Source organism: Galeopterus variegatus, unplaced genomic scaffold (assembly GCF_000696425.1).
Source record: "Galeopterus variegatus unplaced genomic scaffold, G_variegatus-3.0.2 Scaffold92, whole genome shotgun sequence".
Classification (NCBI taxonomy): Eukaryota; Metazoa; Chordata; class Mammalia; order Dermoptera; family Cynocephalidae; genus Galeopterus; species Galeopterus variegatus.
The window spans coordinates 926,445-937,431 of record NW_007726203.1 but is presented as its reverse complement, the minus strand read 5'-3'; the positions used below and the strand labels follow the sequence as shown (position 1 = coordinate 937,431).

General features: G+C 49.9%; 1 protein-coding gene across 6 annotated transcripts; it reads left to right on the top strand.

The window, feature by feature from the left end:
• Positions 1–366: 366 nt before the first annotated feature.
• On the top strand, positions 367–8,942 carry RNPS1 (RNA binding protein S1, serine-rich domain). Of its 6 annotated transcripts, none has more exons than XM_008581844.1 (8): positions 367–426; positions 3,431–3,618; positions 3,859–4,014; positions 4,660–4,851; positions 5,117–5,219; positions 5,533–5,686; positions 8,002–8,143; positions 8,752–8,942. In XM_008581844.1, the coding sequence occupies exons 2-8, from the start codon at positions 3,548–3,550 to the stop codon at positions 8,849–8,851; spliced, it is 918 nt and encodes a 305-aa protein (XP_008580066.1). In that variant the 5' UTR covers positions 367–426; positions 3,431–3,547; the 3' UTR covers positions 8,852–8,942. The 6 variants fall into 6 exon arrangements, with proteins under 6 accessions (XP_008580066.1, XP_008580101.1, XP_008580094.1 ...); XM_008581872.1 differs by lacking the exon at positions 367–426 and adding an exon at positions 736–754; XM_008581863.1 differs by lacking the exon at positions 367–426 and adding an exon at positions 831–1,050.
• Positions 8,943–10,987: the final 2,045 nt, after the last annotated feature.

Below are 10,987 nucleotides of genomic sequence, written 5' to 3'. Positions count from 1 at the left end.
GGCCGGGCCCCCCCCGCGGGGGAAACCAGCCGGCCCCGCCGCAAGCCCAGTGCGCACGCGCGCGGACGGGGGCGGGGCCGCAGCCGCGTTAACCCCCTCCGCGCCGGCCCGCGCGCCGCCCACGCGGCGCGGCCCTCTCCGGCCTAGCGAGCGCCGCTTTGCCCGCTTCAGATGGCAGCGCGGAGCCATTTCGGGACGGCCCCCGCGACCTCTCCATGGGGGAGACATAATAGGTGCCCCGCACACGGCTCCCACGAACGGCCTTGGCCCTTTAATTATCCCCTGCTCGTGCCCAATTGGCTGAGGCGTATACGTCATCACTGCGCGCCGGACAGCGTCTCCTTCCCGCTCCTTAACTCTGACGACAGAACGGCGCCCGCTTCAGCGGCCGAGGAGAGCGGGAGGAGGCGGCGGCGGCGGGAAGATGTAAGTTGGGAGCGGAATCCGGCCGCATCCGAGCTCTGGGGACCACCCGCCAGGCCCAGCGTGACTTATCGTGGAGCCGGCCCGCTTCTCGGCCCCGCGGGGCGGCGGGGCAGCCTGGTGGCTCGGCGTCCGAGGAGAAAGTGTGTGGCCGGGGCGGGCGGAGTGGGAGGTGTCGAGGCCGCGGCCCGGAAGTGGTCGGGGCCGCCGCGGACGGAAGGGCGTCCCCCCTTCGTGCGCTTGGTGGCGGCCCAGCCAGGCCGGCGGGACCCAGAGCCGCTAGGAGCGCGGCCTCCGCCCCTCGGAGCCCTCCCGCGAGGCGGAGAACCAGGTGGGCCACCCCGGGCCCTGCCTGGAAGCGCTCGCGGCCCGGCGCCGGGACTGGGAGTTGTGAGTGAACGCGGGCAGGGGTCGCGGAGTTGCTTTGTGGGGTGCTCTGGAAGGCCGGCTCAGCCCCCCTTCAGAGTCGTGAATCCTGACCTTCACTCAGAGAACCTCTGCTGGGCTCCTGTGCGCTGGTCTCTGCGCTAAGCCTGGGGACATTCGATCCAGCGGGGACGGAGTATGGTGACCGAGCTCGGTTTGACCGGGGTGCCCCAGAACGGAGGGTGTGGGAAGGTTAATAAGGTCGGTGGAAGAGAGATGAGGAGCGGGCTTTTCTGCCTTTGTTATTTCGCATGAACTGTGTCTGAAATGCACTTCTAAGTGGGGAAGGTGCTCTGAAGATGTGTGCTGAAACGCCATCTACTCAAGATTTAACTAATTCTTCTCTCCTCTCTTTGGCTGTTGGACGCGCGCTTTTCCGGAGGATGGGGGAGGTAACCGAGGTCCTGAGCTGTTACCTGAACTTGTGTGAGCAGAGAACCTCAGCCTTTGCTTTCTAGCACTCGACCACACCCAGCAAAGCAAAGCGTTCGCTTACTCTGTGGTTCTTAATTTTCAGAGTGCTTGAAAATAACCGGTGGTGCTTGTTTTTACTAAGTACATTTGGGCAGATGTTTAGAATTGGGTGGGGGGAGGGGTCGGGGGAGGGGGCTGTAATCTGCCTGGGGGTAACCTGTGCTGTCCCAGTAGGGTAGCATTGGCCACATGTGGCTATTTAGCACTTGAAATATAGATAATCCGAACTGAGATGTTAAAATACATACCAGACTTAGAAGACTTAATTACTGTAGGGAAAAAAGTAAGTTTTCATTAGTTTTTGTATTGATTATGTCTTGGAAAGATAAATTGGGTATAGTGTGTCAAATATATTATTAAAGTTAATTTTACCTATTACTTTTTTGCGATGTGACTACTAGGAAATTTTAGGTTATGCTCATGGCTCACACTGTTTCTGTTGGACGGTGCTGCTCTAGGTGATCTTTAGGGGGGCTGTCCGGGGACCCCGGTTGAGCATTCAGGAATTATGTGTGACTTTGGAGAGGAGAGTATGTGGGGAATGAGCCTCCAGGTGTGGAGAAACAACCCTTTTTTCTAACATTAGCTAACATTTATTGAGCCTTCACTGGGTGCCACATCTCTTTCATGTATTAATTTGGTTAATGCCTTGATAACTGTGTAAAGTGGGATTGTAATTGTCATCATATTGCTGGTGAAAAATTGATAATGAGAAACGTCAGAAAAAATAAATTACTTGTCCAAGGTTACACAGCAAAGACGCGAATTAAACCCAGGCATGCTGACTCTAGACTCTTAACCACTGAGTTGTACTCACTGATTGTTCAAGGACACTAACCTTATCAAGTGCTGCCTACTATGTGTCTATAGTACCTTCTTGTTTTAAGGCAAACACTTTATAGTTCTGGAAAGGAGCAGTAAAGGTGACATTCTGCCCTCTTTCACTCTCATTTAACTGTTCGAGCTGGGTGCTCTTCTTTCCTGGGTCAGAACACTTCTTTAGCAGCATTTTGAGGCACCTCCGCACATGTGAAAACAGAACCCTGATTGGCATGCCGTGTTCACCTCATTTACAGGAAAGCAAGACAGAAGTAGTTCTAACTGGCATCCTGAGATCTTTGCTTACATCTCATGCACTTTGTACAAAACCTCACTGGAAAATAGGGCACATAACTAATTAGTGGTTTGTTATTACCGTTATTAAGCGCATGCAGGAGTCCGGATACATTGCTAAACCCTCACATGATATACAGTTTCTCACCAGTTCCAATGTTTACTTTTTCCCCAACATCTTGTTTTTTGAAAAATTTCAAGCACACAGAGAGGTTGAAAAGATTATACTGTTAATTCCAACATAGCCACCACTTGTGATTTTCAAAGTCACGTTTCTGCCATATTTGGTATATCTTGTAATAATTCACCCATCAGTCTTACTTTTCTTACATTCCAAAGTAAATTGCAGATTTGGTGTATACTTCTCCCTACACACTAGGTATGCATATCATTAAAGTTCAGTATTTGCAAAAACTACTTTTAATTACTCTTTTACTGCTTTTTAAATGTCCTATGTGACAGTTTATCTATTTGCATTTTGGTATTAAATGTCTTGATGCTGGTACCAGTCACTTGAAATGGTTTTTGATTCCAGTCATATCATTATCCAGTGGATCCTAAGAGGAAATTACAGTAATTAAACAAGATCTAATCCTATCAGGAGAGCCACACTCAAGTTAGGATTTTCTGTGTTGTGTGTGCTGTAGTATTTTGAAAGGACTGTAGAGGGCTCATCAAACGTATGAGTGAAAACTGGTATTGTTCAACCTATAAAGTAACAGTGATGGGTACCACCACCAACCCCATTCCTTTAAAAAAAAAAAAAGAAAGAAAAAAGACCACCTGGGTGACAGTTCTACCTGTGCTTACTGTGGGGATAGGGAATCCTTGACGAGGAAACAGTGACTGTCCCCCGTGTGTTCCTGTCCATGTGGACACTTGCTGCTTACCGTATTCCCTTACTGCCTTCTTGTGTACTCAGCTTTTTACTGCAAAGTAGATTTGTTGCCTTGCCAATTCGTTCACTCTTTAAATCCTTTTATCTTGTTATTAGGCTGCTCTTTGGCGTAAATTGCCATCGATTAGGGATCGTTTCTCAGAATCGAGTTAGAAGTGAGAGTTCAGATAAGTGAGGCCGCCATTGCTGCTTTGAACACCTCAGAAGGGGAGAATGGATTTATCAGGAGTGAAAAAGAAGAGCTTGCTAGGAGTCAAAGAAAATAATAAAAAGTCCAGCACTAGGTAATCTTTCTGTAAGATTTTTCTAGTGCTACTTTGGGGGTGCTCACTGCTAGGGACCCTCAGAAAGGGGAAGATTGAAAATGTCTTGCATTCCACAGTGAGTGTCCTAAGCCACAGATCACTTTGCTCTGTGATCACCCAGGATTTCTAGCCCTTTTGGATCCCCTCTTTTGGGTTGTGCTGTTGTTTCAGGGTTTGGTCAAAGGAGCATGCAATCTCACACCCTTCCTCACCATCCAGGGCTCCTTCTCCTACCAAACGCAAAGACCGCTCTGATGAGAAGTCCAAAGATCGTTCTAAAGACAAAGGGGCCACCAAGGAGTCGAGTGAGAAGGATCGCGGCAGGGATAAAGCTCGAAAGAGGCGCAGCGCTTCCAGTGGTAGCAGCAGCACCAGGTGGGGCTGGCTGGCCTAGAGCACAGAGAGGACCCTGCTGTGGCAGCCACATCCCTCCTCCCTGCAGAGTCCACAGAGGACTGTGTTTTCTTGATTTTTTTACAAAGAAAACATGCCCTCAGATTGTTTAACAGAGACCCCCTAATTTATGCCAGACCAGTTTGGAGTTTGCTCTGATTATATATAGAAAATGTTGTTTGAGTATTCCTTATTTTCTGTAGATTAAGGAATGTGACATTTTGAAGTACATTTTTCTCTCAAGTGGGTTTGATTCAGAATTTTGATTATATTACCCTAGTTTAAAGCCTTTGTTTTTTTTTTTGGTGGTTGAATCCCAGCCTGTTTCCGTCAGCAGCCACCTTCCCAAGTTAGATTGGTGATTCTGACTTCTGCTAGGTTCTTTCTTTACCTCCCAGGAGGAAAGACTTCTATGTATGTAGAAAGCAGCCCATCCCCCTTTCCTGTGACCCACACAGTGTGACGCCCAGGGCTCTGGCCTGGGGTGGGGGATCCCCACTGGGGAAAGCAGTGAGGCTTGAAGATACCAAACAGCAGTTTCCTCTTCTGAAGAGCATTTGGCTTGGAGGAGGAATCTCTACTGTGCAGAAATGTGACTTCCTCGCAACCCTTTCATCTTACACTCAGGTCTCGGTCTAGCTCGACCTCCAGCTCTGGTTCCAGCACCAGCACAGGCTCAAGCAGTGGTTCTAGCTCCTCTTCGGCATCGAGCCGCTCAGGAAGTTCTAGCACATCCCGAAGCTCCAGCTCCAGCAGCTCCTCTGGCTCTCCGAGTCCTTCTCGGCGCAGACACGACAACAGGCGGCGCTCCCGCTCCAAGTGAGTGCCCAGACTCATGTATTATCTGGGAACTTGAGCTTTCAACTGGGGACTAAATCTCCTGCAGTTATTGTAAAAATAGACCAAAAAGGAGTCGGTCTTTCTGTCTTAATAGGATTTCTGAGACAGGGATAATATAAAGGAACCGATCAGAAACTCATACAAAAACTGTCATACAAGCAGATAATATCCCACTAAAAAGGAATCCAGTATGTTTTGACTTGACAGAAACTGATTGTTTCTGGTGTTTTGTTTTCTTAATCAGATCCAAGCCACCTAAAAGAGATGAAAAGGAGAGAAAGAGGCGGAGCCCTTCCCCAAAACCCACCAAAGTGCACATTGGGAGGCTCACCAGGAACGTGACCAAGGTGAGGATCATGGACTGGTCTGGTGGACAAGTGGGGTGTGAATAAGCAGGCCTGTGCCAATGAGTGAACTTAGAATGTCACCTTTCAGAGGACTGGCGGGGTGTACTTGATTCCAGTAGAGCACTGATTAATTCTTTTCAAAGAACTGTCATGTGCGTGTGTACAGGATTTATCCCAAGATGTTGATGGCTCTAGTTAGATAGCAGGATGCTTTTACTCTGCCAAGGTTTCAGTCATTATGCACTGAGTTCTCTTTGACTCTTAAACAAGAAATGGGTGGGTGAGTGTTAGATTGACCCTTTTTTCTCTCTAGGATCACATCATGGAGATATTTTCAACCTATGGGAAAATTAAAATGATTGACATGCCCGTAGAGAGGATGCATCCTCATCTGTCCAAAGGCTATGCGTACGTGGAGTTTGAGAATCCGGATGAAGCTGAGAAGGCGCTGAAGCACATGGACGGAGGTGGGTGACCCTGCCAGCACCCCTCTGACCTCCCACCTCTATCCTCTCAGACACCCGCTACCCACAGGGACCTTTAGAACTGATTTCCAACCTGGCTACACTTCATAGTCTCCCTGGAGCTCTTTCAGGATTCCAGTTCTTACTCAGCGGGTATGTGTTTACCAAAAACATGTTTTATGGAACACTATTCTTGAAGAAATTCAGCAAATATGAATATATTAGCATTTTAAGAAATTTTCGGTCTGCTAAAAGCTTAAGGATCACATGAAGATTCCTTATAAAAAATATATTTGGCTTTTTATATGGGCACATATTTCCTTTAATTCTTCCTAGAGTCATTTTCTATTTTGCCAACGTTTCAGTATTTTTAGGATTATTTTGTGGAGTGATGGATTTACTGAATTCAAAAATTTACCCCTTTCTCAAACACTTGTATCTTTTAACTATTTATAACATTTATAGCTATTTGTATTAGGCACAATGGTTTTTAAAGCATGTGAACACTTGTGAATAGTTCTGGACGACCAGTTTTCATTTTGTCTTCAAAAGTCAGCACTTTAAGGAATGGGGAGTTGTCTCTGCCCGGCTCCCTGCTGTTACAATCAAAGCAGCTGGGGCTGAGAACAGGCAGTCCACAGTACTGAACTGAGTTGCCAGGCCCGATTGGGGAAGAGAGTCTGAATGTTCCACAACCTGAGTCCTCTTGGGCCCTGTTATAAACTTTATAAGTAGCTTAACAGTTTTTCTTTTTTGGATAATTGCCTTTATGCTCTGGTAGAGTTTGGCTATGAGGAAGTTTTTCTTGATATTTAGCTAACTTCTCTTTCAATTTGCCTAAGTCCCTCTGAAATGTTACAGGATTCAGCATAAACTATGGCTGTGTCACTCACATCAGCTCTTGGCCTTGTGAATCACACCTTCACTTTAGTGCTGCTGATCTTCTGGTATTTGACAGAGTCTGAGCACTTGCTAATAAACTAAAAACTCAAGAGAATTGGGCACACGTAGGGATTATAAAAATTCCAGCTTTTCTTAAGATTCTGGTAGGATTTTTGTGTGTGTCCCCATGCTGTTATACATCATCAAATACCATCTCCAAGAAGAGATGGAAGGAGTTGGCCCCTACTAGCAGCTGGCCAGAAAACGGATTGTCTCTGTTATTGTATAGTCTTTGCTGGGAAATCCCTACTTTGGGTTGGTTTTGGCAATGGGCTGGGGACCCCATTAGGCTGAGGGCCCCTCTTTGCTTGAATTAAGCCTCTTGAGTATGTTGTGAACACAAGTCCATGTGCCCGGGTTACCTCCTAGGTACCTTTGAAGTTACCTTAAAGGTAGGAACTGAGAAGACAAAAGACCCTTGCACCCTCTGGGGGCCCCTGCTGTGGAGACAATCTCTTATCAGGGGTACGCACTCCCCTAGGGTTCTAGGTCTGCACCTCAGCTTCCTTTGCTTTTTCCTCCCAGAGGCCCTGCACATTCTGAGACCTGTGTGCTGTGCCACCTCCCTCCCTGTCCCTTTATCGTGCCATCGCATGCACACGCGTGGTATTAAATGCTGTCTGTATGCATCCACCTCCTTGAGGCCTCTTTTTCAGACTCTCAAGACAAAGGCCTAAATGTCACCTGAAACTTCTTTCATGCTGTTCCCCACTGGAGTTCCACTTCGTAGTAGATGGAAGCTCATCCCGGGCATCCCTCACCATCCCCATGATCCATCACCAGATTCTGGTGATTTTACTTCCTAGTTATCACCTGAATTCGTCCATTTCCTCCCATTTTATTTGATATCATCTGATGCCTATCTCTGTGCTGCAGAAGCCTCCTAACAGGTCTACCCCTCTTTCTGCCCCAGCCTCAGCTTCCCATCATGTTTGAGAAGGAAACTCAAATGCTGATACCACCTCAGTGGTCCTGCCAGTAGAGCCCCCGTTCTGCCCTGCACAGTAGGCCTCATGTGAACCTGTCCCTCGTTCTAGCTGCTGCCTCTCTCACCAGGGCTTTGGGTCCTTCCCAGCTCATGACCATGCACAACCCTTCTTTTCCATTTAGCTGATTCTAGCACATTCTTTAGGTCTTAACTTAGGTGGCACTTCCTCTGGGAGGCTGTCCCAACACATCAGTCAGTGTCCCCCGTTAGGTTCCATGCCCCCTTGTAGTTTTTCCTGGTGCAACCTCAGTCATGACTCAGTTATACCTAACGTTTGTCATTGTCCCGTCAGGCCTGTTGTCACCGTGGCAGGCCCAGCATGTGGGTTGGTGCCTTGCCTAGGGTGGGTACTCTCTAGATACTTTATGACTTGTCCTTTTCTTAACAGGACAAATCGATGGCCAGGAGATCACTGCAACTGCTGTGCTGGCCCCCTGGCCTAGGCCACCTCCCAGGCGGTTCAGCCCTCCCAGGAGAATGTTGCCACCACCTCCCATGTGGCGCAGGTCACCCCCACGTATGAGGAGAAGGTAAATCAGCTTGGAGTCTTGCAGCAGACTGATTGGGCCGCTTTCAGTTTGCTTGATTTACAAACTTCGTGTGACTGCGATGACCTGGGGGGCCTTTTATTCAGCTCTGCCTGCCCTCCCTGCTGTGGGGGGAGGGAGCTGTGTTGGTGGGTGGGTGGTCCTCCGAGGCTCATCAGGTGATGGAGGAGGGCAGTCACCATAGTGAGTAGCAAGCAGAAGAGGTCCTGGTGTTGCACCTGAACTACTCTGAATCAGACCAGGTGCACCTCTCCCCCCTTCCCAGCTGAGAAAACAGGAAGGGCCAGGAGAGGAGGAGGTCGGAGGAGTAGTGGAGGGCGAAAATCACCTCAGTAGAAGCCAGTTTGGCCTTTCCCTGCCAGTGGTGGTGAGCCGCATCTTCTGCAGCCCTCAGAGAAGAGGAGGAAGGCCTGGGTGGTGCCTTTGGTCTCAAGAATACCCCTTTCCCTTCCCAAGAGCCCTAGGCCAGTCCCATCCAAAGGGAGCTGTACTGACTTCTAGTGTAGAGAAGTGAAACTGGAGGATTGTTCCAGAAAGATGCCGGCTTGCCCTGCAGCCAGACCTCTCACATGGTCTCTCCTCTTCCACAGGTCTCGCTCCCCGAGGCGCAGGTCCCCTGTGCGCCGGCGATCGCGCTCCCCTGGCCGCCGCCGCCACAGGAGCCGCTCCAGCTCCAACTCCTCCCGATAAGCAGGGTCATCAAAGCCCGCACCCCTGTAACTTATGCCCATCCATGTCAGTCCTGTCACTTCTAGCCACAGGAGGATTGGTAGGAAAGGAAATCTCTTACTCTGGCGGGCTTCGAAAGCAGCAATTGAGACATTTCCTCCGCAGGCCAACATCTATCTGGCTGCAGAAATGTTGGTTTGGGGTTGTGGCTGTAAGTTTTCTGGCTAGAAAGCTCACCTATTTCTGGTTCCTGAGAGGCAGTTATGTGGCAAAGCCAGCAGGGACAAGCATTTTTCCTTTCCACGGGTGACCTGGGGCCAGTCTGGTGGCCCAGTCCTACCCTTGCTGTTGCTGTGCAGCATCTTTCAGGAAAGAGGGCGAGCTTTCCAGCAGCCGCCCTTCCCAGTAGGCCTGGCGTTTGCTCCCCTACTTGAGTCCTCTTCCAACCTCTAGGGTCAGACACCCCAGAAGAGCCTCTCTCGCCAGTGTTAGTTGCTGTGAGTGGCTTTGTTTTTCCACATACCCATGCACACACCTCCACATCCCGCATACCTTACTCTGAAATTGGTGAGCGGGTTGAGAGCCAGCTCTGCAGGGTCATCACCGAGCCCCCATGTGCCTGTCAATTCATGGTGGTCTTGCAGGTTACCTTGGCAGAATGTACATTGCTTTTTTTGGCTTCTATTGTACAGTCAGTACTATAAAATTTGTTTTGAGTTTTGTAACTTTGTAGCATTTTAGATAAAAACGTGTTTGTACTTTGTTGTGTAGAGTGAGAGAATTGTATTGAATAAACCTGGATTAGAGTGCAGATTGCATACTGGTTTCACTGCCGCCTTTCTGTCTCGTAGTCCCCGGAACACCTGCAATTACTCATGATTTCTAGCGCTGAAGAACTGGGTTTTGGTTTCATTTCCAAAGTGACACTCCGAAACCTTTCAACCAGGAGAACACAGGGTTAGTGGCCTCAAGTGTTAGGTTGCTGCCATGGGTGACGATAGAAGATGTTTTTTACCACCTTTATCTTCACAGAAGTTTCAAATTCTGCCAGACCAGAGACATGAACATCAGTTGCTGCTACTGTGTTAAGTAGCTGTGGAAAAATAGTTTTCCACCTCAAAAATCGGTTCATGCAACAAGGAAGTGGAAATGCTTAAGATGGTAAAGAACAAATGTTGACATCGCCAACACCGTACCGTGTTGGTGCTCCAGGTGATGAGAACGAGGCTGCATGTGGCAGCACTCAGGGCCCACTCCCCTCTCATTGCCCTGCCCCGACAGGTGTGACTTTTCAGTGTTTGTTCAGAATCAAACAAATGAAAATACCAGTGTCTAAGAGGTGCCACTGCAGTCCCACAGCAGTGAGGGACCTGTTGCCCCCAGCCTTGCCTTGGAGGACATTGTCCAGCTTTTGTGCACTTGGTGCTCTGATGGGCAAGGTGGGGGGTCCATTCTTAGCCACCAGCCATGCTGTGGCTAAACTGCCATCTCTGATTCCTCCTCCCCAGAGGGGCACGAGGCAGGGTCTTAGTCCAGGCAGCCCCCTGCCTCTGCTTGAAGCACCCTCCAGTGTGGTTTTCAGTACTCTGGGGTGGTGTCATCTGACTGCCTTCCCTGCCCAAGTGCTGCGATAACTGAGCCCTAGCGAGGATCTTGCCAGGGTCCCTACAGCCACTCATGCCCACGGCTCTGGGCACCTACAGCAGCTTATGCTGTACATGCAGTCACCACAGCCTTCTGCCTTATGGTTTTTGATCTTTGCCTGGTGGGGACCCATCATCCTGGCTTGGACCTGGGGCTCAGTGGTGTCTTGTCCTGTCCCAGTTGTGGGAAGGGCTGTCCCGGCCACCACGTTAGTTACTATTGCCTCTGCAAAGAGCCCACTCCCTGACCACTTCCTCTTGCTTCTGGGGCTGGGGTGAGCCCGCATGCCCGAGGGAGGGGCCACATGGGGAGGAGCAGCTGGGAGGATCAAAGCGCAGGGAGGGCCCCGCCCCTAGAGGCGTGGCCACAGCGGCGTCCCTACCCCGGACGGCCCGGTCAAGATGGCGCTGGCGGCGGGAGTACGCGTCCCGGCGCGTGCCCTGCTTTGCGGGGGGGCGTGGCCGCCGGGCGGCGGAGAGGGAGGGCCGGGGTGGGACTGGGGCCGAGGCCGGG

Excerpts from the sequence above, each read along its gene's own strand:
- RNPS1 (XM_008581844.1), top strand. The coding sequence starts at position 3,548 with ATGGATTTATCAGGAGTGAAAAAGAAGAGCTTGCTAGGAGTCAAAGAA. Across the intron at positions 3,619-3,858 it reads AATAAAAAGTCCAGCACTAG|GGCTCCTTCTCCTACCAAAC; the intron begins GTAATCTTTCTG and ends CTCACCATCCAG. Across the intron at positions 5,220-5,532 it reads TCACCAGGAACGTGACCAAG|GATCACATCATGGAGATATT; the intron begins GTGAGGATCATG and ends TTTTCTCTCTAG.